At 41.6% G+C, this 27,492-nt stretch overlaps 1 protein-coding gene across 3 annotated transcripts in view; it reads right to left on the bottom strand.

The window, feature by feature from the left end:
• Positions 1–27,492, bottom strand: part of AKAP13 (A-kinase anchoring protein 13) — a 236,478-nt gene that overhangs the window by 132,139 nt on the left and 76,847 nt on the right. For all 3 annotated transcript variants that reach the window (XM_067305659.1, XM_067305657.1, XM_067305660.1), the window contains exons 4-5: positions 15,369–15,516; positions 2,929–3,225 (exon numbers count right to left, since the gene is read on the bottom strand). In XM_067305659.1, the coding sequence (XP_067161760.1) occupies positions 2,929–3,225; positions 15,369–15,516 (445 nt within the window). The remainder of the gene's footprint in view (positions 1–2,928; positions 3,226–15,368; positions 15,517–27,492) is intronic.

Here is a 27,492-nt window from a genome sequence, read left to right as displayed (position 1 = left end):
AAATCTTTTGTTGTTCAAGGCCAATGGAAAAAAAAGCAAATAAAACACTGCAGATGAACATATTGGGTTTTTGAAAGCGCACTGATGACAACATGGGAAGAAATATTGCTTTTATTTCATTTTCAATTCTCTAGTCCAATGACAATAGTTAAATTGGTTATGTATAAAAAAGAAAAAGTGTTTCACTGGAATGTTTGGGAATGCCCTCTGGTAATTTTAAATAATTTTAGAGGTATTTCTAAACTGCAGCTGAAAGGATGTGTTCTTAACAATTTGGTTATGTGGGGGCACCATACCTTTAATCCTGAGCAACGGCAAACTCTTAAAGAATGAAGACCTTTGTCAAATAAAACATAAGCAAATACCTAATTCTTACATAGCTTTTATCCACAGTACCCCTGCACTTTTACTTATTAAAAAGTCAAACCTACTGATGTGTTAAGAAAAGAGGGAAAAGAAGGGAGGGGAAATGCTGCAATAATATAGGGAATAATAACATATGAATACAAACCACGTATTAATGATATGACTGCCCAGTTGGCTGGGACTCAGGAGCACCTGGGATGTTAAACGCCTCCCTTTCCTCTGCAGGACGAACCTTAACCACGCACCTTGCGCTGCGCCAGCACCCCGACGTGAAAGACCAGTTTAAAAACCTCGGCCAGCCAGCGCTGGGTGTTACTTTTAGTAGCTTCTCTGCAATTTGTGGCCCTGTCCTCTGTTCGAAGACTGGTCAGACTTGGAAACAGGAGAAAGAAGAGAGCTGGAAGGAAAGTCCCTGTACAGCCATCCCGTCCTTAAAAACCAGCCCAGAGGTATGTTTGACTACGAAGCCCTTATCCAACTCCTGTCTGCAGAAACGCAGCTACTTCTTAACTGTTCGTATTACATCTAGGTTCCTACTTCATTCCTTAGAGAAGTCGACCTTTAAACACGTTTCGCAGCAATGGTCATCTCTGAACAGCCCTTCCCCACCAAGCTGCCGTCCCTAAAGAGCTGGCGGAGGCCCCTCGCTCACTCCTGCTTTTGGAGGTTTTGCTAAACAGCAGTGTTTTGTTTCCAACCCACAAGAGTCCACACAGACATGCCAGCTTAGAGGCAGCGCTACAGTCTCTCAAGAAGGCATCTGACATTCCCTTTTGTTCTCATTTCTATAGCATTTTCTCCTTCAAGAAGGTTATTTGAAGTAGCTGGTACTGACATTTAGCTAAATGTGAAATATGAATTGGAATAACTGTTCATAGGTAGTGATGCAATGCAGGACAGGATGTCCCACTGGAGGGCCATGGGCCAGAATATGCGTAATGTATGCTCCAAGTTTCAAAACGGGCCTTGCTTTCCTCCCTCACCCACACTAATTAACCCACAAGTCCCAGCAAAGAGATGTTACATTTTACCCCAGAGTAGACTTTTCTAATCTTGTTCTTGATCCTAAGTCAGAGACGCCTCTTCCACCTCACTCTAGCAAAGCAGATACAATTTGCCAAAGAAAAAAGAGTTACAGTGCTTCTGCATACAAACTTTTTTTCTGCCACCATCGCAAAAATTCCCTCAAATTCCCCGTGTATAATTAGCTCACTGAAAAAAAACCCCTACCAGATAAAGCTGCTTCCAGAAAAAAGCTGATCGGAAGATCAGAACAGAAATGCTTGCATTATCATAACTTTTTAAAATGCAAAAACCATCAGTTTCTTCCACATAGAGAAAGGAAAAAGTGTTTATCTCCTTGTAAGCATACAATGATGGCATTCGAATTTGTTTCCAGAACCCCCTAACTATGATCAAATCTTTGAACGTCTGCTAACACTGCTTCAGTTGCCTGCCCATGCATTTGTGTTTACAGAAGCAGTCAGCGAGTCAGTGAAAAGTAAAGCAGGAAAAAATCCCGCAGAAAACCATGCCACGGAGAACAGAAGCATGTGCCTGTCTGCATGGCACAATCCATGTCCCGTTCTGCTTAAGAGTTTATTCTATTCCACCCTATGAAAGATAATGGACACCTCACAACCGCATTTCTAATGTGAAAGTATTTGCCAAAATACCGTGAAAATTTACAGCAATAATTTCTGCACACTAGAATTAGCCCCACAATCCATCAATATGCTTCCTTAAACTCCCTGGTGACAAGAAAAGCAGAACTCCATGCGTACGGACATGCCACACCATCTCACAAGGACCTGGCGCTTCTGCTCCGACAGTTGCCAGAGACTTTGCGCCAGCCTTGACATTTATTTATAAGCTTTCAGTAGCCCTCACTGCTGTGGTTAAAGGCTACTGTTAGTCGGGCTTTCCAATTTTTAACCTCTTTTATTTGGAAAAAAATTGTCTGGCCTTGTTTTGGGGAACTTCTGTGCTCTCCTGGGTTGCCCAGACATCCCAGACAAATCCTCAGGGCACTCACAGATCGACTGCACTGCTCACAGGCAGACACTCAACTCTTCCAAGAAGTATTAGATGTGTTTTACACCCGTTACACTCACTTTGCACCTGTGCTGTAAAACCCACACTGATCAAAAACGCCAAGTACATGCAGCAAGGCTAATATATCTGAAGGAGCACCTTTCTACAGGCAAACACATTTCTTTCCGGAAATTTCAGAAGCGTGACACTGATACACTCACACCATTGTATACACACGAAAACCCCACTTCTGGATGTGCATTAAAACACTGGCCACTTAAATCAGCCTGTGCTATTACATAGCAGAAGACACAAAAAATTCCAGTGCATTACGTATTTTAAGGCAGCTTAAGTACAAGGCGTAGGATGCAGATCTACTGGGACAAATTAGCGTCCATCACTTCGCACCTCCCAGCCCAAAGGCCAACACACGTTCTAAAAGACAGAAGGTTTCCAAAGCAGGAGCCTTTTTACCCATATTCAAACCTGCGCGTGTCCCACACGCGCACGTGCCCTAGTGAATCTCACCGTTCAGGGACTGATCCGCGCCCAGCACGTTCCATTCTGCCGGCAACTTCAGGTGCCGAAATGCCAAGGTCACTTTCTCATCCAAAAACTCCACATCGGCAGCGGGTGGCCTGGAGCGGTCCAAGAATCTGGTGAAATTTAGCGCTTGCTGGTTCCCGGCGCAGGTGGCTAGAAACTGTGCTGCGTCGTAGGCTTCGTCCTGAACAAACTGGAAACTCTCTTCTGCCACAACCAGAACAGGGTGCCCTTTCTTGAAAGCACAAAGCGCCACCCTCACGGTCTCGCAGAAGTCATGGCCTGCAAAACCAAAGCAGAGAAATTGGGGTAAGAGGGAGAAGCTGAATAGGCTGAAGAAAAGCACGTCTGAATAACTCCTTCGACGGGCATATGTTTTACGTTGAATCGGATAACCATGGATTACTGAGTCGCAATTATTACTTAACTGCATACTTAGGAACTTGTATAGGTTATTAGAGACAAAATATTTTTTGCAGATTTTGAAAAGGAAAAAATGTGTAATTCTTTTTTCTATTTATTGCAATATAAACCAAGAACTATATAAGCCCTTCTTATTAGACTGGACTATTTTCAATAAGACACAGGCAAATTCAATTATTAAGGAATTCAGTAAAGATAAGTAAAGATTTTCTAATGCATGAATGAAAGTTAGGGTCCAACCTCCTAGATTGTACAGTCAGACAATTTCTTTCTTTGCCAGTTCCACAGGACTCCAGTAACTCGCCTAGAGTCCAAGGGCTATAAAACTACACACTCCAAATACTGTCACAATGTTTAGTTTATACAGAAAACATGGCGATTTCACCTAACACAAAGAACTAAAAAGCAGTAACTGCTATGGGAACATAATCTGTTCAGACGTGTCCCGTGTACGCAGCCCCATTTCACGCTCACTGCTGCACCTGTCCTTTGTATGCGGTTTCACACGACAAACTAAAATTAAGCACCTTCCATTAAATAAAATCAGGGAAATTGCCACTTTCCTTACAAAACAAGAAGACTATTCTCACAGTTTGGTAACTTTAAGCTTATTTATTTTGAGCAGGGGAGGCAAGCAAAAGGACACCTTAGCACGGCAGCAGTTGCATAGACCCAGATACTAAACCAGTCAAATAATAATAATAAAAAAAATTAGCAACACGTTTCTGCAATTTTAAAAGGAAAAATATACTGTGTGTCCAGTATGCCCAGCCCTTGCAATTGTCAGATGTGTCTCTTCAATAACAAGGTTTGTGTTTCAAGTTCGCCGCTTGGTGCAGTTGCTCGTTCCAGTGTTAGGCTGACGTCACTGCTGCTTTTGCCAGAACAGCGTGGACCCCTCACTAATTACTGGAAAAGCTTCTTTCTGCCCATGACCTCAGCATACCACTACATTCAGGAAACCCGACTTAATTAAATACGAAATGACGATTTATTTTTAAAGGCTTGACAATTCAATTTAAGGCCCTATTTGCGGTCAGTGGGAAAGTTTCCTTCTTGTGCTGGGGCCCTTGCTGTTGTTTTCACTTACAAAAGGAAAAGACGTTCAGCCAAACCTTCCAAGTCTGTTCTAATGCTTTTGGCATTTATACAGGTCTTGTCTGCTGAAAGAGAGGATTCTGGAGTTAATTGAAAAGTCACAACCGCTCTTAGGATCCTGTGAGCAGCACCAAGATTGTCAGACTACGCTGCACTGCTTCCGAAGGAAAGCAAATGCAACTGGAAAAGTATCAAAGGCAAGTGTAGAAGGGGAGCACAAAACCGAGCAAGGATGTCTCTGCACCAGCTCACAGCAACTAGGAGGCTCTGAAGCTGAAAGGTGAGAAAACTTCTTTCCTTCCAAAACTAGGCATTTATTAGGGGATGACGTGAATGCTGAAGGAACAGATGTACTAGAACTAATGCTACAACTAAAAAGAAGGGGAGGAAGACCAATTACTACTGCTTTTGGAAGTTGTGGCTAACCCTTACTTGGAGTAAAGCACGGGATATGGTTTCTAAAGAAGCAAGAGCTTGGGAATGCTGTGCTTATTGTATGAGCTGAGCACAATACCACTGATACAACTGGCGGAGGTAGTGATCTTTGTGCCCTAGACAAAATCTATTCAAAAACTCCATCCGCCCTCACAGTAAAAGTCTCAATTCTTCAAGGGAGAAGTGGGGGGAGGGCACAACTTTGGGGGAATTCAGCATTGTACTTCCCTACTCCAACACTTTCTTTGCTTTGCTCATCCTCCTAAGGATATTAGGATAAGGATCTGATAAGCCTGTCAAATTTTGTTTAAAAACTCCACAAAAACAGTAGGATGTATGTAGTCTGTTAAGAATATGGTGCTATAGTATGAAAACCGATTCAAGTGCTGCAAATTTGGCTCTCCCTCTTGCAAAGCAGTGCAAGTTCATTAGAATGAGAAGTTAAAAAAAAACATAGTTTTTCTCATGCTATTAAGGACTCTTTAATTAAGCCATTGATTGAAACTATTTTCTCCCTATTCCCATAAGAATCCCATCTGCAAAATAACCTAGAATACTGCTACTCTGCCAGAAAACCCATCGACTTCCAGGATTCAAGCTGCAGGCAAACTCGGCTCACGAGGAGTTACAGAAGAGTGCAGGACAGTCACTTCCTTCTCATTGGCATGAGGCCAAACAATTCCTCTATCTACGTGACAGTAAAGGCTTCTCACTCATGACAACAACACGAGAAATTGGTACATCAGACAAGGAGGAACCACGCTGACCAGTGTCCCCTTGTACCCCTGAGAAACGCCAGGCTTCCTGCACCAAAGGTGAGCACAACTTCAGGAGTGATCAATGCGATGCAGTGCGAGACGACAAACAGGTCATGTTATGATCTGTAGCCAGCGATGGCTTTCTTGAAACTCCCACAAATACCTAACAGAGCCTTGAAAAAGAAGTGACAGTGCTGATAATTCATTTACATCTAATAGGTTCAAACAAGCATCCTGCTAAACCCAAGGGAACGTTCTTCTAAAGGGCAACCCCTCAAAACGCTTTGATGTTCTCCTTCCCTACATCTGACAAGATGTCAGACTCAGGGGGTAAGAGGCTGGGACAGGTTCCGACTTTGGCAAACAGTTCAAAAGAAAGAGGAGCAATTAAGTAACAACCGCGGCAAATATAAAAGATTGCTCAAGAGGTCTCTGCCCCCTGCTTTGAAATAGCTACGGGAACGATGTAAGCAAACATGTCTCAAATACATGAACGCACACACACAACCTTCTGAAGGAATCGTCAGCGGGGCAAGACTTCTCTCCACATCAAAGACCCTTGCTTCCTTCCCCTGGACTAATATCTGAACTTCAGCAGCCCTTTTCCAGAGCATGTTAAATAGTTTTCAAGAGAGTGAGCTAAGCTTTCTGGCATTCTCAGCAGATAAGTGGTTATCATCTGTAAAACAAGCCCAAATCTGTTTTTATGAGGCTAAGTAACCTGCCCAAGATCACAAAGAGCTCAGGGCAGAGCTAGCATAGATACCATTACTCTTAATTGTCTCTCTTCTGATCCAGTTGGTGGATAGTAGGGCTTTTTCTTAGACAGGTTAAGTACCAAACCATGCACTTTGCCAAAACAGGCAGTCCTGGCATGCAGCATTTCTCCTGCATTCACCATACAGTTTTTGCAGCTTTGCAAGCACCAGGGCATTCAATCATCAACTACTGTACTCCCTTGTACACCTTTCCCAGCCCAGAAGTGGAAAAAAAAATTCTCTGACTCATTAAAAGGTGAAAAACTGGGTGTGTCAGGAAGACTGATCGGTCTATTTATAGCCTATTTATAAAGACATGCATTTTAGAAGGCTGAAAACACATGTGACTGAATAAATCACGCGTATTAGTGCACTGCGAGAAGGCAAGGGAAATGCTCTTTGCTCTAAAGAGCACGATCAGGTTTGTGATGCTAGATGACACCCCTCCTGACTCCTTTCATGCCTCTCCAGAAGTCTTTGGCCAAAATAGCAACTAAAAGCAAGTGATAAAATACCGAACATCACCACACTATTATCACTTAAAAATAATCCAATCAGAATTTTAACTCTTCTGACATACATTACACTGTTTCTATCATCGCTGCTTGCTGACTTCTCAGTCTGTGCGGGCCAGCTTCCATGCTGTTTTGCTGCCCAGAAGAATTTTTTCATGTGTAGAACTGGGCTTCTCTTATTCAGTCAGGTTTTTTTTTTTGCCACAGTACGAAATTAGGCCATTTATATGCTGGCCTAACTGTGATAAAAGTGAAATAACCTACCACTTAGTTCTTCCTAAGTTGCATTTCAATCCATTTCTCCATTTATTCCTCAGTTAGTTTTAATTTAGTTTGGAAACAATTCACTACTTAGAGCTGCTTTGAGATGTGCCAACATAATGGAGGAAAAACATAGAAATTATAAAATCATTTCAGTCTAGGCAGAGAAGGGTGTAGCGATTGTTTCCGACAAGGTAAAGCTTTTCTGCTTTCTCGTCTTTACATAAAAACACACTTTAGAATTTGTTTAAAATAAGACAACTCTTAAACCAAAGAATTCCTTACTGGGCCACTTACTCAAACTTGCTTTAGGCAATACACAAGAACAAAAGAAAACAAAAAAGGACTAGAAACCCTCCTTCTATGTACTTAACCCCGAAGAGATGAGATGCATCGCTGTGATACCACTGACTCCTCTCCATGATAATGCTGGAAAACAGTGAGCAGAAAAAAAAAGGTGGAGATCCTGCAGCTGCTGGGAATTAATGGACAAGGTAACTTACAGTTTTAAACAAGGCCATCTAATTCATACCCATGCCTTTGATCTGGGTATGTTTAAAAGGGTGGCAGCAAAATTCTTAACAGACTTTTTATCATTAAACAAGGCGCACATGGAGACAAAACATTGTCGCCCCTTAACAGCTTTATTAAAGCATGATTTCATTTCCTACTCCTCTAAAAGTGGAAATCCTGTCCAAACCTCCTATTTTCAGAATTCGTATTTAAGTTTTCAAACAATGGGTCCCAAGCTTGAGCAGCTATTTAAAGCCCCACTGGAAGGCACATGTTTAGGTTTGCCTAGTAGGTGACTAAGGACTCCCGGGCTAATTGCATCCTTTGAGTACCATGACAGGGCTGAGTTTAAACAGGTCTTCTAAAGAGTTTTAAGCAGGAGAGGAAGGCCAGGGAATAATGTCATGAATTTCATGCAACATCTGGGCTTTGTATTCAAGAGATGTTGCCATCTGGTGGCTTGTCCATAGGGAAGTGAAGGGATCAGATAAAAGAGGTTTTTTTCTGTTTCAGAAAAGCAGAATTCTAGTTGTAAAAATTAGAGTCTGTGTTTGAAGTGTGTGTGCACTTCACACAACTATTGTATTCACTCTCGCAACACAGGAGACCTTATGAGACACATAGGCACAGACCAGCCATGGACTGGAGACTTTGATTTCCATTTTAAACCCTCAACTACTAATACAGAGAGGGTAGAAAGCTTTTAAAGTCCCTTCATGCTGCATGTGTCTTAAAAAAATCTACAGAAGTGTAAGACCCCACATATTACATCATAAATAATTTCAGTACAGATTCAATCAGCTTTTCCTGTGACTGATGTCATCTAGAACTGGCATCATTTCCTTTTAATTATAATGCCTAGAGCAATTAAGTATAACAAAGAGGATGGACTGCAAAAAGTCTTCTTGGCTGCATTGCTTTATTCTATTTTAGGATTTTTTTTGTTTCATAATTAAGAGTATTTTAAAACAAATCCACAACTGGTATTGCCAAGTGGTCATTTGTTATGCAACTTGTTTACCCTTTTGGTCTACCCGTACAAAGATTGTATTTTATGAAACGGAGCTTTTTCTATGAAAAGTTGTTTCCTAGGGGAAAACATAGCTTGTGGTAGAAGAGAATAAAGCATGAACACATGTAAAGGATTTCACACTAAAATAAAAGAAGTTTTAAATGAAGATATTTCCTAGTTAATTAAAATTCATTTCAGTCTATCCTTTCAACTAGCAGAAACAAAGTAGAAAAAATCTAAAGAACTACAGGAATTAAAGGAAAAAAAAAAGACAGAACCTGCTTCTCCACCTCTGCTTAGTTACGGGCAGAAAGCTCACTGTGAGTCAAGGCATCTGGAGTAAACAGGAGTGTTTCAACTCTGGAAACTGCTGCCAACCAGCAGACAGTCTCTTAGGCCCTTTCTGTGCCTCTTGCTCCTCCTCCCCTTTGAAACCCATACAAGAATCCTGCACCTTCTGAGATCAACAAACATGAAAAAGTGATTTAGGCATCCTACAGAAAAGGCTCGGAGTGATACAACAAATTGCAATTACACACATAGGTAACTGCACCTCACAAAACTCCCCTAGTTATCGTTTCTGTGACTTGGCTTACAGACCAGACGTTTTTATCCTTCACCTGCTTGGTTATTAGCCACTAGAGCGCTGGATTTAGAGTACTAGACAGTCTCGCCCTGTTTTGCTCCACTGAGCTCTTCTGTGCTTCCCGGATGCTACATGTCATTCTTCAAACACAACCCCAAATTTGCGCTCAATAATACGACCATTATCTTGACAGTATACAAACTTGCATTTATACGCAGCACACAAAAACAGAAGCTCACAGCGCACAAGCTTGCCCTGCAAGCTTTCTTCTCTCAGATCCTCAAAACATGGCTGGTCAAGTCCTCCCAAAATCTGTCTCCGAGCTTTCTGAGCCTGAGATTTCCTGCACTGCCCACTGCACGCTGCGGTTACTGCTTTTGACTCATATGAACGACCTCATATGAGGTCGTTCCTTTTTTTGCTGCTTTGTTTGACAGATCCTGATTTGAGGTTGGATTTTTTGCGGCAGGGGAAGAGCTGCTAAATCAACGGAGGCAGAGAGGCAAGCGAGGAGGCTGCTGCCTTGCAAGGAAGTTTCACTTCCCCGCTCTGCCACCGACTTTCTATACTACCAGGGGCTCATTGCTTAGCCATTCAATGCCTCAGCCACCCTCCCTAGCCTGCAGAGATGTTGGGAAGAAAAATACATTAAAGATTATGGCACTCTCAGATATTACACTAATGAGGACTTGCTGAAAAGCTCGGTTTATGATTAACGTTAACTCGGAAGAGTAATGCGACATAAGTGGACACATCCGTGCTAGTCCCAAACTGAGTAATTTCAAAAGCCACAACACTTCAGCCACAGCAGCGGAGGTGATTTTCTCTCTCTACATCCTTTCCTGCTTAGACCTTTGGTATTTTCTTGATAGCAGAACTCCAGCTGCCACAGTTTTTTGGAACTGATGATACCCAAAGGGGTGAGATATACACTACAGCTGCAGCTCCGTCTGCCACGCAGATGGGCCTAAAGACAGGGAGTGACATGTCTGATGAGGCAAAGTTTGAAACTGTTCTGCCCTACTGCTAAGTGCCTCTGCTATCAAGGAAAATATCTCAAATTATGGAAAATGTGGAGCAGATCATTTCAAAATTGATGCATCTTAATAATGAAAGTGAAGCAATGACAAAATATGTGTTTGGCACCTTTACACTGGGGTGAGCAGAAAGCTTAATGGACTATGCAACTTGATTTGTACTCAGGCTGGAAAAAGTTATTGAGAGCATATGAAACATCACTCATTGCCTAATTTTTGTGACTCAGTTGCTTATTTTGATGCTTCAGTTATTCTCAGCTGAGCTGCTGTCATGTTTTTTACAAGCGGAAATTATTCCCCTTAAATTCATAATACAGTCAATAGTGGGACAGTGTAACTATTCCAGCCCATCCTTCAGAGCAAGTACAAGTATTTTGTCTCCTGAATAATTTCTGAATCTAAATCTAGCTACAACTTCAGGTGCCCTCTTCAGGGCGCTTTGGCTGGAAAGATCATTAGATCCACTGTTATTTCCCAACACCAACAGCAGAGGTTTAACAGTATCCACCTAATCTCCTGGTAAAGGATTAACAGCCTCGGCTGGGCTCCTCTCCCGCCCTGCTAGGAGCTGGTAGATGCTGCTGTTATACAAACAAGGCAGCAAACCAGGACACATCCCAAATCCCGGGAGCCTCCTGGGCCCCATCCCTGCCTCCTCTCTCCAGCAGTATGCCAGACAACCTTACTGCACCTGTAGTTAGCAGGTTTTCTTCTTTATGTCATTTTATAATCTTTTCCCTGACCAAAAGACTCTCTTTTGTACACATATACCCGATTATTAGAATTCAGGATGTTTTCACCTCAAGCCTGATACTACATGCAGCTGTAAATCCCTAAGTATGCTTCAATTAGTGTAAAGGGATGGTACAGTTTTTAATGGATACATCACTACCCAGGATCTGTAACTTGCATTGGCTGCCTATTGGTTTCTGTTGCTTCACTCGGGAACAAGAGATACTCTTGGCCTTCATCCTTTCCCATTTTTAAAATCAGAAAGGACATCCGGCAGAGTATCTGCCCCCAGGGCTTCCTCCTTTCACTTAAAATCTGCATAGACAAGGCTCAAGGTAGCCTGAATTTGCTGACATCCACTCAGGCTGTAATTCCCCTTCACTTGAGTAGTCACGAGGCACAGGACCGAGAAGCCAGAAAGTAAAGTTTCTGGCTAGCCCAGATGCACGACCCAAGAGGCAACGTGACCGGCAGCCAAAGGCGGCTTGGCACAGCGGGCAAAGCAGCATTGTTACTGCACTGGCCATTTCTGTCTTTGATTCCTATTCCCTTGTGTTTTTGAACATGTATCAAAAATGCCTACGGCTTCAAATGTCCGCTCCTAGTAGACAAGAAGTTTCAGATCTAAAATCTTACGGAAATGATTCAGAGGAGAGTCCTAATGTGTTTTGCACCATCACAGAATGTATAAAAAGAAAAAAAAACCAGATTATTTACTGCTACAGCTTTGGAAGAATAAGTGCAATGGCTACAAGTCTCAGACCAGTAAGAGTACAAAGCGCGTGGCAAAACGCACAGCCAAGGAACTGCACAAAGAACTGCCAAAAAAAAGGAAATCCAAATCGGTCAGGAAAGTAACATCAAGTAAAACATAAGATGAACACACCATGGTGCACATTATTTTTTCAGTAGTCCTAAGGGGGTAAATGTGTATTGCTCTACTGACATATGTTAGAGTTAAGATATTGCTCTCCTCCCTACCCACCTAACAGCCCTCCAGCAGCTTACTTCTCCTCCGAGGCTCCCAGCGCCACAGCACAGCCAAGAAACCCTCATACGAACGAGGGCAGGAGGTCAACCACAGCAGCTCAAGCAGGGTGACCTATTTTCACTGGTTTAGGCAAATCCAGCTGACTTTGTACTGAAGCGGATAAGGAATGCTCATATATTTTCGTCTCAGCTATGGAAAGAGTGATTTCCAGCTCAATAATAATAATTTATTACTTATTTGTATATTAAGTGTGAGAGACTCCACAGCATCATTCCACAGGTAGCATTGCCAGGGCAAACCATCAGCCTGGGAGTTACAGTCTTGTACACAATGCAAGCCAATTACAAAACAGAAAGCAAAATCTAGTATTTCAATTTAAAGGAAAAGCTGCTCCATAAATTTACAATCAGAAATCCTTTCTTTTATTTTATTATGAACAGAAATAAAGGCCTCCTTTTGAACAGGAACCTTTCTCCTTTAGAGAAAATCTTTCAGAATATAGAGAATTTTCATATACAGTGAGAATTCAGGAGGTATTCTGGCAGTTTATATTCCCATTTCATTTTCTTTAATTTCTTGCCTAAAACCACATTATGTTGCTATGATAAAAAAATAAAAGTGATCTCCTTTGAAAGCTTTGCTAAAACATTCTACTTAATTTTGGCAGCAAATTTAACCAATTCATTTCTCTTTGTTTCTTACACCTCCACACATTGCCAATACATTTGGATTTCTACTGACAAAGTCAAGAAAAAAGGTCAATTTCTGTTTTTACACTAGTTTTAACAGAATTAAAGTTCCCCTTTTAGACCCAGCACTCAGATGGACTTCAGATGAAGTCTGCTGGGGACCATATGAAACTTTGAAGACTTGGGATAAGGATGAGAGCTTGTAAGGGAAGCATATGAGGTTTAAGGCAGGCTGGCTGAGGGTCTTGGCATGCTCTTGAGTTAATCGGCCATTCCTTCATCTACGTGACACTGGCCACCCTTCGAGAAGCTGGTGCGCTCCTAGGGATATGCAACATGTCCTGCTTTGCAGAGGTAAAGGAAAGCTGCTCAAAGCTGTAAATGAAGGATGAGCTTTTGGCTAAAAGCTGTTTGCACAGTTTACTTCACCTCTGTAACTACACAGTACTTGCTAATTGCCCAGGCTAGGATGTTTAAACAAGGGCTGGTCTCCCACACACTGTCTCTTGTCCATGGCTAATCCTGCAGTGAGGTCAAATAAAGCTAGCTATGAGTCACCACAACCATTTCCAAGGCAACTGGCCGAATATACAATGTAAACACATGATTACAGATGCACTGTAGAGTTCAGGAAGGAGGAGGAGTAGGAGGAGGAAGAGCTGGGTTGAAAGAAATCATGTTCTTATTAAAATTAGAATAGTGCTGAAATAACACTGGACAAGCACATCTGTCTCATCAAATAGTAGAAGAAAATGATTTTCTTCCACTTGCTTCATCCCACAGACCCTTTCACCACCAAATTCTTTTTTTTTTCCCGAGATAATATCTCTAAAATGAAGTATGAACACAGCAGATGGTGTGACCCAAACAGTTGTTTTAAAATATACGTAAGGTAGGTGTAACCTCTTCCCTCATACTGCAGCTCTGGACTGTGCTAGCTGACTGTCAGGAATGGGACATTTCCTTGAAGTCCTGTTAAATCTGTCCCTGATATAAGCTGCATTTTGGGATGGGAACCATCTCTATGTAGCATCTCACTCAACAAAGTCACGGATCAAAACAAAACACCCATTAAAAACAAAGGAAAAATAGAGAGCAATTATCTACCTTCCCTTTGAATGGGAAGTGGAGTCAGACTCGGTTATTGCTACTAATATTGGCAAGAGGAGACAGAGGGAGCCTGCCCTCGTGACTCAGGTCTGCTTGGGACCAGCAGGACAGATAAAGCCAGGATGGCTCCCCACCGCTGCGGGTCCTGGCTTCGTAGCTCATGTCTCTGTCCGAGCGGTGCCCAGTGCTGCGCAGAGGATGTTAGGCTCAGTGATGGTAGGAAAGCATTACTCTTGCACGGAAATCCCATGAAGTACGCCGGTTCCTTTACAGGCTGAGAGGGAACACAGAAGCTTTTCAGTTCCTTTCTTGGCAATTCAGTCATTCAGGTCCCGCGAGGGAGATGAGGTCATTGCAGCCGATGCTGTCAGAGTTGCTGTGTGCCCCATGCGCATGACACAAAGGCAGGCTAAGAGTTACCAGCTCGCCCTCTCTTCTGGGAGAAAATAATCACTAATCTAATTGATTGCGCTGGGTTCCAGTAATCAGGAACTGTGAAAAGACTTCTCTTCCCAAGTAATTTCAACAACCCCAACAGCATAAAAAGAGACGGAAGTGAGCAAATAAGATGGCCAACTTTTAGCCACTAATGACTAGGAGGAAGCACCATATTTCAATAGCAAGTTCTTCAGCCCAAATTGTATTTAACACACATCTCTCATAAAACAATAGCTACCAGAGACAGATTAAAAAAAAAAACCAACCAAGAAATACACTCAATCGCATAAGCTATACTGTATATAGCGAAAATGTCAGACATTTTTCTCACACTAGTACCAATGTGCTGCATAGCAACAAGTCAGAATGAAAGGTTAATGGTGAGGAACGCAGCCTGGAACATGTTCATTCCCACGGTCCTGAAGTCACCAAAGGAAAATGCTGTGCAGATTTTTTTTCCTTTTGTTTTGTTAACTGCACGAAGCCTTAAAAAGAGTGGTGGGCTTTAATGTGAAAAATCGCCCTGTCTGAACTCTCTGTGCTAGGGGGGAAGTCACCAAGTACCACACATCATTTCTTCTGCAAGAGTTTCAGAAAAACTGTTACTGCTCTGAACTGCATGACAGGGTTAAGGGGCAAAAGGGCTGTATTTCAACAGCACTATAATAATGAACCTCTCTTCAAGTTAAATAGATCCCAAGCGCAGCTAGAACTTCCCAGGCTGGACATCGCTTGAACAGCAGCATCTCTAACCTTGCAAACATGTCTACTGTTATCTGGCTTGTATTTAGAAGCTTTTTACTACATGTAAATATAACTTTATATTTTCTGCCATAGAATTCTATACACACATACTAAATAATTGTTATTTCACAGTCTCATAATTCTGACAAAATCAAGTAAGGGATTTTTAAAAGGCAAAAGCAGTCATCCAAACCACACATTATTCTCTCAGTGGATGTGCAAATGAGAAAAAAAATGACCAAGATAACATTACATTTAAGTCTACTTGAATTAACCAAATTTCATACATTAGTACACTGTTTTGCAAAGAAAGGTAAGTGCTTACCAGGAGCAATGGTCTCCAAACTCCCCGAATTAATCTTTCTAGTGCTTGTGCAGTGTTGGACAGTTGAGCCAGTAAATACCAAGTAAAAAACTACATCATCTTCAACTTTATCTTCCTCAGCCAGCTGCACTGTAATAACACAGTCACCCTAGGAGAAAGGACAAAAACAAAAAGTTAGGCTACATTTGCAAGACCTGCACTGTATAAAATAAAACTTCTCTGCCTCCCAGGTTCCTGCTTCTTCTTCATGCATCCTTTTCACATGATTTGGGGCCCATTCTAATTTTCAGACATGCAAGTCCTCATCAGCACTCTTCTTAGCCAGACTATATATGAAGCATTATAGCCAGCGCACCATCTAGGAAGTATGATGAGCACAGCTCTGGGAAGAGATACCTGGAAGTCTCAAGGACAAACTCAAAATAACAACGTGGTGAAATCATGACAGCACCTGACATTTCCCTGAACACATACCCACACATAATTTTATACATACACACATATACATATCCCCCCCATATATATAACTAACACAATAAAGCAGGGATAAAAAACCTAAAATTGCTTCCGTCTTCAGACATCTGAACAAGCCAACTCCTTATTTACTTCTTGTTTGAACATCCACCTTTTCCTCTGCCAAGCTAGCCCTTAAGTTCATAGTTTCAGTGGACCTAATTTAATTACAGAACACATCTCTCATCCTCAATCTACAAACCCACAAAGCTAAGAAAGGTTCATCTCCACTGAGATTTTCTTCAGCTTCCAAGAGAAAAAATGTGGACAACTGGGACATCAGCAGACTGCAACAACCAGGCAGCAGAGCTACGAGCAATAGTGCCTGACAACTCCGAAAATCACTAAGGGCAACACTACTGTAAATGCATACTGTTTAGACCTGCATATGAGATAAACAGGCTACCTTCTATTAGAATTGAAATTTGACTTCCATTTCACCTTGAGAGCTATGTACTCACATGCACATCTAGAAAGGACATTGAGTATTATCCCCGCATAGTGCGACGACCATCGCACCACCACCATGTTCACATCCTCGCTGCATGGGCAGCAGGAGCTCTTCTCACTTAATACTTTGGAAGATCATGCCTTGATGAAAAGCCTTGTACAGATCAAAACCAGTAGCTTTTAAAAACCTGACTGTGTAAGAAGAGAAATCTGCCATTTATCTCTTGTTGGCTGAACATACCTACCTATTTTTAGGTGGCTTTATTACAACATCTTAGGGATTTAGAACAGCAGTGAGCAAAAATGAAGTGCATAAAAGGCACATGGTTATCACAGGTAACGCAGGACACGATACAGTAAATACACTGGCAATCCATACACCTGCATGCACAGCAACAGCATCCCCCAACTCAGACCTGCCATGGGGAAGCGAAGGGAAAGGAAGATGCTTTGCAGTTACAGCTGCACTAAGGGAAGGATGTTCATTTGCTCTCACTACCCACCATTTATCTGCCTGAAGAAGAACTATACAAACCACAAGACACTGAGAACAACAGACTATGCTGTGATCATCTTCTGCTCCTTTTCTATCAAGATCAAAACCAGTTGGATGTCCCAGTTTTATACTGCAGCTGCATTAGTCAACTCCCTGCCACCACTAAGCATATGGTTAATGCTGCAAATCTAGAAAAGATTTTTTTTTTTTGCAGATTATGTAATTCTAATTTGCAAATCCAATAAAATAAGCATGTCATTTCATTTAAAACCTGCTCCTTAAGATCGTTCAGTTTATTCTCTCACTTTGTCAAATATAATTATCGAAGAAAAATCTCAAGACTTCCAAGTCCTCCAGTACACTGATGCCATGCTAGCATCATTTCCTGTGCTCCATCTCAAGTCTCCTCTCGTTCTCCCTCAACTCCTTCATTTCTGCACAGCTGCTTTCTCCAAGTTCATGTCTTGCTCTCCCCCTCTTTGATTTGCCCCATCCACCCGCTTGTAACCTCGGCATGCTCCCAGCAGCCAAGAGATGATCTTCTGCCAGGCCGGAGGGAGTTGGAGCTTGGCTGCCCTGTATGTCTCCCATCCACCAGTTTTTGGGGGACTCAGCTCCCTTTCGGTGCCCTTGGCTTTAGGGAAGTCCTCCAGTGCTCCAGGACCCCAGTTCAGCCCATCTGTATTGCAGACACCTCTCACACGGGAAACTAAAGCTACTTTAGCATGTGCAATCCTGTCCAAAAATTCAGCAGGGAACACAGCAGAGAGCATGCCAGCCACGACTAACTTTTACATGAGAAATTTGATCTGGTCTGTCTGGTACCGCTTGTCAGGGACAGAGTTGCACGGACTACAGTTTTAGATAGAAAAAAGGTTTTTTTCAGCATGGTACACATCCAGACTCGAGTCTTTCTTTTTTTTTTTTTTTTAAAAAAAAAGGTCTGTCTTATAACACAAAAAAAGAAAGCCATGAATTAAAAAGAGAAAAATGGAGCAGAGAGGCTCTTTTGCATTTCCACAGGCTGCACAGATACAAATATAAGTTTAAGAAAGTTATCACACAATAACATTAGACCAGACTTCCAGCTGTGGATAAAGGAACCATATAGCAAAAGTATATATTGTGTACACTTGGTGCTAAAATAAAAACAGGTGCAAAAAAAAATAAATAAAAAATCAAGCTTTAAATTCAAGCATGACCAGTTCACATGCTGAGTTGAAGACTAAATATTAAATTCCAAGCAAATGGATCCAGTTTTGAGCGGATGTTCAAAAAACAAAGCTAAGTTTTAACCTACAAACCTTTGTGCTTTGATTTTTTTATCTGTTTTTGTTTGAACTGTTCCTCCCTTAAGGCATCAACATACAAAATACTTAAATGGACTTAAAATGCAGATGACATTTAAGGCCACTCATCAGCAGGACTGATTGCTTAAAGCAGTATCTGTTAAAGGATTTTTTTTTTTTTAACTCAGAATGTAAGTACAGCTAGCCCGATTCCCGTGAAAGTAAATCTGCAGCATACATTTGAGAAGACACGTGTCTACACATGTGGACTAGTCCCTTGCCAGTAGAACATTTGATTTCACGGAAAAACAATTTAATTTTCAGCACTGTCACAAAAGATAATGTATCTATGTAGTTATTAATCACAAAATAGCAGAATAAAAAGGATAATATAATGTGCTGCCTGTGTAAACACATGTAAGGCACCCTCCACACCAGAGGTTCCACATAACTCGAGATTTGTCTAAACTGGGACTTAAAAAGATAGTTGAACTTCCAATACAGGTAACATGACCATAAGGCTCTGAGCAATCCGTCAAATTTTGAGGGTGGCCCTGTTTTGGGGGGTTGGTTAGACCAGATGACTTCTAGCAGTCGCTTCCAACCAAAATTATTCTGTTTGTATTTTATAGTCTAGCTCCATTTAGTTTACCGCATGTTTAAGTCTAAGGGAAACACAAATTATCACCAGCTGATATCTATCTAAAAGGCTCCTCAGCTATGTCTCCATAGCTCTTAATGGAGAGACAGTTCACCATTTAACTTAAAATTCAAGGTTGTCTTCATACATTGTTAGCAAGACAGATAAGGTACCACTTAATTACTATACATTTCAGTTTACTTACAGGTATCTTCTGAGCCATCTCTTATCTGTACCATGCACGGCACAACTCACTGTATAAAGTGATCTGAGATCCCAGAAGGAAAGGAACTACGACAAAGCACTAACTAAGAAAGGTGGTCCTCCTCGAGTGCACGGTTTTACTCCCCAGGCATTAACAATTCTGCTGTCCACTGCCAATTTTAATTTAAAAGTAAAAAAAGTTCCATTGAAACAATGTATCTATTTGAAAAGGAAATAATGTACAGAAGAAGTCTCTCTGAAACATTTCTGGAGTTAAAGAAAATCAGTTACAAATGTAGCCAAATTCCTTCAACCCACATAGAAGAGTTTCCAACAGCACTATTGCAACTCAGCCTCCAAAAACATTTTAATTGAAGTATGTTTACCTTTATTCATTTAATATTATCCAAAATATGTCATCTGTTCAGTATCACTGCCACACAAGGTGGTTATTATAACCCCTCTTTCATCCTGATGGCTAGAAATGGAAGGCTAGTCTGCCAATATCCCCTTGGTGAAAGTACAGACAGATCAAAGCAATTCTCTGGAATGCTCCAACAAATAAGAATAATTTAATTTCAAAACTAGTTTGGATCGACTAATATTTACTTGGCTTAGAGCCCATTGGAAATGAAAACATTCCATTTTTGTCCATTCATGAAAAAGGTCACCTTCAATTTGATCTAAAAATCCATGAAAAAGCATTTCAGATAGCTGTAACATGATGTAAAGAATGTGGATGCTGCTCCTTACTGTAAATACCTTCGCTTTCTCAAACTGGAGGGAAAAAGCCTAAGGTTTGCCTCATGAAGTGACTAATGCATTGGAAAAGGCAGCCCTAATTTGGAGTTTTAAACTACCACACAACAATTCAGAAAGTGATTTTAGCGTGGCACAACTCTGAACTGTTGGCTTAGTTAATGCAGTTATGATTTCTAAAAAACAACAGCAGAGAAAGACAACCCACCTGCTGTCAGTACGCTTTGGCAGCATTAGGACATCGTTCCATTTGAGGTATTTGCTTTTCAACCACTGCGATTATAAAGGTACATAAATTGCATATAGACAAAGTAAGAGCAACTGTGAGTAACCATTTCGTCTTTCTGAGACTTGGTTTCTGTGTCCGTAAAGGTGACAGATTTGCCTTCAAAGGATTTTTATAGGTGACTTTACCAATATTTGCAAAGGACAGTGAAGCTAACAATCTTTAAATGCAAAAGAATCAAGATCGCTTATATTGTTTATTAGTTCAAAAACAGTATTCACCTTCTAAAAAGTAGTAATTGTTTTAAGCATGTAAAGACATTGTTCCTTCCCCCTTCAGGCTCTGGAAATCTGCTTTATGAGAAATCAGTCATGCCAGATCCTGTATAATGGGATCACAAGGACGGCCCTTGCAAATCCACACATTCGAGACCTCAGTTGAGAAATGCGAGTTTCGCTGGCAAGGTTGAGTTTTCCCTGGGGAATATCAGCTCTACCAGCTACAGGTATATTTATCTAAGATAGACTAGGAAGGGAACATACTCTTAGCGTGCTGGCTAATGAATTTTCAAGTTTCTACAAAAAAGGCAAGCTGCATTTTTATATGTGAAGCACGTGATTTCAAAAACATTTTTTCTCATGGCTCCTATTGGGAGTTTTGAAGTATGTTACCTGACCCACTAACCGCCCACTCTGACCTCCCCCCACATACAAAGGCTAAAAATACTTATGGAAACAAAGCATGTGTTGGAAAGCGATACTGAAGCACCCAAACACTAGTTTCACATACTGCTTTTAATAAGAAAATACTAACAACTAATAATCCTGCATTTGTTCTACATGAACAAGCAAAACTGCTGCTGACAACCATTGCCCCCTCTGGCTAATTTTTCATCCAGGTAATGCCAGCCAGTATGGTTCTGCTGAACAGAAAGTCAACCCTACTTGAGCAGGGGGTTGGGCTAGATGATCTCCTGAGGTTCCTTCCAACCTCAACCATTCTGTGATAGTAGATGGTTTAGAGATTCACACACAAGTAAAGAAACCTTCCTTGCAATATATTTTCTTCGGAAGAGCTATGGCAGAAGTCAGCATTCTGGTGCTTTACTAACAAGGTTGGATTAGCCTGTGGATTAGATGAGTAAGTGTAACCTGCCAGTGTAACAAGTTTTGTTTTGTTTCCAGTATTCACAACATGAATCAGATTCTTGTTGGATTATTGCTTATTACATTATGCTACGACACAAAAGTAGTATGTTTTTGAAACAGATTTTTTTTTCCCCTACAGAAAGCACCAGTGCTTTCCCAGGAGGACAGACACACACAAATCACAGTTGTGGTTTCTTTTTATTCCTTCAAGAAATTCAAGAAATTCAGGCTCATTTGTTTGTTTATTTTCAGATGGAGATGGACTCGCTGTTACCCCATTTACAGAATCAGACACAGAATCAGGCTGACGTTACAGCAGCAGGCAAGTCCTTTCACATCCCGGTGCTTCAAGTTTCCCCATCAATGAGACGGGAATAATGGTTAGAACTCACTGAGTATTTTCCATCCAAACAGCTTTTAATAGAAAAGCTGGCTTTTCAATTACATTACGTTTTCGCTGGAAAGTGCTCAGGACCGAGAATAAATAAGTTACACAAAATCAAAGGGAAAGTCAAGACGACTCCAGCTCAATTGAGAACCACAGAGTGCTCTGAAATCAGCTGGTGGATCAGAAAACGATGATAAAGCAGCTTTTGAAAATGCAGCAGAAATCACCCCACAAGAAAAACACCAAAACATAACCGTTTAGATGCTATATAAGCCATTAATAGCTAACTCTGCCAGTAAAATAGATCAACAGCAGCCTAGATCAAACAGGCCCTGAGCTGTGCCACCGTCTCAGTGGAGCTGAGCAGCCTGGACTATCACTCGCATCCAGGGTCACCCAGGGCTGGCGCAAAACACGTGGGTAACCCCCCCGAGAACTGCGTCTGGAAAGGACACTCGCAGCCCACGTCATACAGGAGCATCACTGCGCAGAGCACAAAACAATCCCAGCCGTGCTCGCGCACGACGGGAAAAGGAGATGGGGGTTCGGGCAACTATTTTTAGAGTAACTATTGGAGCACTCTCATTTCCCGGAATAACCCTTCAGACTGAGAAAGGCCTAAAACCCAGTTTTCCCAGATCTGACTAAGTGGTCTGACTGGAGAGCTGCTACGCAGATGCTGAGCACGACCATCACTGTCTCTTAAAACGAGAGCAATGCTCTGTTCTTCCATAGCAGGAAAACACGTCGAGCAAGCTGTTCAAGGCTACTTTTTTCAGGTTAATAGATGCAGACAAGCACTTAAACCCAAAAAGATGGAATTTGGGGACAGGTCCTACCTTCACAATTTCCAGCTAAGTCACCTTCCCTCTCTGCCTTAGCACGGGTGGCTTTGCGACTGCTAATCCTGAGTGTATTTTCCCTCTTATGGGCACTACTAGGACCTGTAAATTGCTTGCTGGTACTCCACTCGTAGCTGCCGCAACGCTGCATTTTGAAACATCCAAATCCTTTTGCAGATATGGCCATGTACCCTGCAATCTTGTGGCACATGTATATGACAGGAATGGACCAGGGGACAGGTCAGAGGTATATGTTACAGCGAGACAAGAGCAATCCTTACAGGCATCCTCAATTCTGCCAATGCATATCGACTCAGAAGAGCGCTCAGGAGAAAAACCACGACAAATTCCACTCATCTTGCAGAGCTCCAAGCCCCAGAAACAAAGGTAGCGCTGTGAAATATGCCCGAACACGAGCAGCTCTAGAAATCCCTACTCATGTGGAGATATCCCCCTTGATAAAGGCAATGACCTGGGTCAGGAGCGTAAGGAAAGATGGATGTCATTCTGCCGCGGTGTTGCAATCTCCTGCAGATAAGACCCTCCAGGGAAAGACTCCAGAAATAAACAGAAGGGCAAACTGCCAAGTTTGGGGTAGGGTTGGGTCCTTTTTCATTGTGAATGACTTCAAACTCCTTGATCTTAAAGGAGCATGAGGCAGAGATGTTTTATGTTGTTTTTTTTTTTTGTTTTAAGAAAACAAATCACACAGGAAGACAACTAGAATGACTCCAGTGTTTTTTTGTTTTGTTTTTAAATCGCAATCTCCAAGCCTATCTTTATTTTCCTTTTAAATTAATGGCAGTGCTAGTTTTTCCACCAGCGAAAGGCTTCAGGTTAGTGGCGTGGGGACTGAGCCCCTCTTGGATGAGGAAGGCAGATTTTGCAATACAGTCTCTTGTCTTTAGGAAAATACAAACAAGGACCATAACTTCTTGCCCTCAGGCCACAAAAAGGACAGAATGATGGTAAATGCTTTAGTGCCAGCCCACATAGCAACCAGAGGTGATATATTCCGTATTTCGTTAACACAGCCGATCTCCTATTTCAGTGTTAACTACACAGTTATGACCGAAGCACAGATTTATATATGCAAAATAACTCCCTCCTCCTTCTCCCCACCACTTTCTCTCCCCAAAGGTGAAAAAGAATTTGGTCCAAAAATAAATTTAGCTTAGCACTCTGAGGGATAAATGATTGACACAAGGGCAAAATACGGATACAAAGTCAAAAGATCACACAGTTAAGACTCTTTGGGTAAAAGGAGTATGTGGGAAACCATTCAGACCTATGATAAATATAGCACTGATAAATACTCAGCTCTCCATTATCAGTGCCGAGGGGATAGAGGCAGCTAGATAGCCAGATAGAAGTACAGATATTACGGGCACTGTTGCTTCCAGGCCCAAGCTGGCTTCCACAGATCCATCCTGAGCGCTTCCCATGCTGAAAATGCAGTTGTGGACATGCTCGACTTGACTGTCTGCAGAACCAGCTTAGTTACAGCCCATTTATTAGGGCAATCTCACTGCTCTACTACCAGTAGCCAGTTCAGGTGTCTAATCCCGCAGCAGGGCTTATTTGCAAAGGGAGAAATGGTTTAAGGAGACCAAGGAGTGGATTGCACACTCTGAACCAGTGTGAGCAACACGAACTCCAGTAGAAATGCATACACTTTAAGAAAAGCCTGCGTTAGTAGTCCACATCCTTTGACAGAGCACATCTCAGTCTCCAATTCAATCAGCCCGGAGATGAATCATTATCGCATGTCAAGAGACTGTTATATGTATTACATACATATTAATGCATGAAGGAGATCTCTACAGACTGGCAACAGAAAATCCATCAAAGTAACAGGGTCTCGTTAGCACTGGAAAAGACACAATTTATGGGTATATCCACAAGGAATATTACTGTGGTGCATAGAGACAGGCAAGCAACTAGAATGTGCTGTTAATAGCCAATGTAGCTGCATTAACCAGCCAAGGTCATTTCCAATGATTTTTTAACATGCACAAAGACATGACAGAATTAACAGTAAAATGGCAAAAATTAAAATTAAGTAGAAAAATAGAAAAGATGGGAGAAGTAAGTATCTTTCAAACATATTTGTGTTACAAACAAACATGTAGGGAAGAACTATTACGATATGAAAAATAATTGGGAATGTGATCTTATTGTTTGGGTGAAATTGGCAGTATAGTGAAGAAAACATTGATTTACTTTTTCCTTTATTTGAGCAGTTTATTATTAGCCAGGCCATTCATTTAAAGCCTTGCATGCTTGCTGTTCTCAGTCACGATGTCCTGTCCCGTCCAAATAAGCAACTACCTACATTAACCCCAAATTCCACAGCAGGCGCCATATAGCTCTGGTACAGGAAAGAAGAGGAAGGTATGGAGGAACACAAGGACTAACACGCTGGTTTTGATGCCTGAACTGTGCAAGTCGCCATGTGATGCCCCCACATGGACATGAAGAGGAAAGAGAGAGAATTTCTCTATAGCAGAATATCCCCTCAGCACCATTCAACAGTTTCCAGAAAAAGTACAGATCTCACTATTAGTGTTTTCTCAGAAACTGTGGAAACTGCAGCAAACATATCGTACAGAACACACCCAAAATGATAGGGGTGCCTTGTTCTGGCCCCTTTCTAAAGGCGCCTCTGTTCCTTACTACATTTCTGAAGAGCTGAACCGTACAATTTTATTACTAGCTGCTTGGTGATCGACGGCACTTCCTGCTAATTACTCATATAGCAACAACAACAAAAATCTTAATGTTTGGGAGAAATAGCAGACAGTCTTCACGGGCTCAGTGACTAAGCAACAGGAACAGAGCTATTCTCTCAGCATCAGGGAGTTTAAGAGAAGACAGTCACAGTTCCTGGAAGATAGAGTACATATGATGACACATTATTTGACACAATCTCCTGCCTCTGGTATATTTTCTAAAGCAGTCTTGATGGGTTGTAAAGGAAAAAAAAAATCAGACCTGAACTAACTTTGGAAGGTATAAGATAGCAGAAGGATAGTATTTTCCTCATACTTCAGCCTTGTCTACGGTACAGCAAAACCCTAGAAGAGACACAGCTCAAGCAACTGTGTGTTTCACAGTGCTGATTTCCCTGCCAGCTGCAAAATATCCTCCCTTACTCTTTAAATATTTCACAGCTATGGTACTTGGAGCTACTGTAATAACTGGGGCAATTTTTAAAGCGACATTCTTTCTTTGTCATTGGAGAATGCAAACTGTTATAACTATATCTTACTGGAAGAAGAACTCCCCTGCCCCCAACCACAACCACTATGTAGATAAAACTTTTGCAATACTTAAAAGAAACACTCTGAAACAAAGATACAAATGCAGGCAGACCTGCAGAAAGCATCATGGAAAATCTGTCCTGTAACAAAACTGCCACTTGATGGCAGTACATAGCATTGATCTGAGCCCAGAACAATTAATGACACTATTTTATTTTCCACTTGTGCACAACATGGGATTGCTTTATTGAGCCAGGTGATGGAAGAGCATTTTCAAATAAATTGCTTGCAGCGTAATCTTCAGAATTAGGCACGAAACATTGCAGGTAGAGTGCAGGAGACAAAGAAGAGCAGATAGGCTTTTCAGATGAGATTTGAGAGTGTATTTGAAAACATCATGCCATCATCAAATCAACCTCTTCAATAACACTAATTGCCCATTAGCTTTGCTGCCAAAACTGGCTTTAGTCTAACACTTCCCAAAGTGAGCATCAGCATTTTGGAAGGATGGGAAATTTATTTTGTCATTTTGACATGAAGAATACTAATATTTAAAACCTCTATCTAAATATATTCCACAAAAGAAAAGTAGTTGAAGAGCATTTTCATCCTCTTATACACCAAGTCCTCATTTCTGCTGCTCATTCCTCCCGTGAGGAGGGACGGCAGCTCTAACAGCCAACACAAGGGGTGAAACGCAATCTCTTACTGCCTTTCCAGATGCTAATCAGCTCATCAGCTATTGCAAAAGATAGAAAGAACCCTAAATTCATGGCCTAAGAGATATATATCATTTCATTCCATTTTAATAAAGCAATTACCGTGACAATTTAAGGATTTCTTTTGCATGTTTGCAGTGAGGTGAAGTTTCAGAAAAGAGGTTGAACTAATCTAATGGCTTGGCCAAAAGAAGGGGGTCACTCTCTCCTCTGCTTCCCCCACCCTTCCCCTGTACCAGCTCTGGCATCTTTCTTTCAGGAAGGCATATAATTTAAAGATCATGTGTAATGCTGCAAAGTAATAGTGACTTCAGGGCAGAATTTCAAACAGTAAGTGCTCCAAATTTTGTTTAAACTAGTCTATTTACTGTCCACCGTCCCATTCAAACATGCAAAACGAGCCCAATTTATACTGCTCATAGAAGAAAAGAACAAATAGAAATTTATGGGAGGGCTTGGGACCAAAATCACCCCTTGGCATCCAAATCACCCCTTGGCATCCAAATCACCCAGCATTTTCTCTTTGAGATAATAGGGAAGAAGAATTAAAAAGGGGCTTTCTCAGCTGCAAGCTAATCAATGGCTGATCTTGAAGGAACGCGATGCTGATGGTCAGGCAGCCTCCTCCAGCTTCTCCAGCCAAAGCTGCCTGCAGTAAGTGAACTACTGCTACGCCATGTAAGCGACCACTTTACAAAAAGTTCTACACTAACTTTGTTCAGGTCTCATGAGCTAGGGAATGCCCAGTTTAAGCGTAGTGAGCCAACTGAATAGCCTTGTGGTAACCAATCTGTGCAACACGAAGTCTTCGTTGAGGTAGGGAACTGAGAAGGGAACACGCACAGAGCCTGGCGGCAGCTGCCAGATGCCCACGGCAGCAGAAGGGGTGACTTTTTGCATGATGTAGACTAGAATTTGGGAAGTGGAGAATGAAAAGACTCTGGACCAGGTGAGGCTGAGCACAGTTTAGTGAGGACACTATTTTGCCTGTGGAACAGAAACAACACCAGAAAAGTTGCAATGCATTCCTCTCAAAAGTCAGGGTCTACCCAGGCACTCCAACCAACTTTCTTGCAACCAACCAAGAATCAGGTTCTTCCACAAGTAACACAAGCAAACATTTTATTTGTAAAATGTGCTTAGAGGCCTTCCATTAATTTAGAATTCAAAGACTTTGAAGGTGGGGC

This window comes from Apteryx mantelli, chromosome 15 (assembly GCF_036417845.1).
Source record: "Apteryx mantelli isolate bAptMan1 chromosome 15, bAptMan1.hap1, whole genome shotgun sequence".
NCBI classification, from domain to species: Eukaryota; Metazoa; Chordata; class Aves; order Apterygiformes; family Apterygidae; genus Apteryx; species Apteryx mantelli.
The sequence above is the reverse complement of the archived record's forward strand: the minus strand, read 5'-3'. Positions and strand labels throughout refer to the sequence as shown.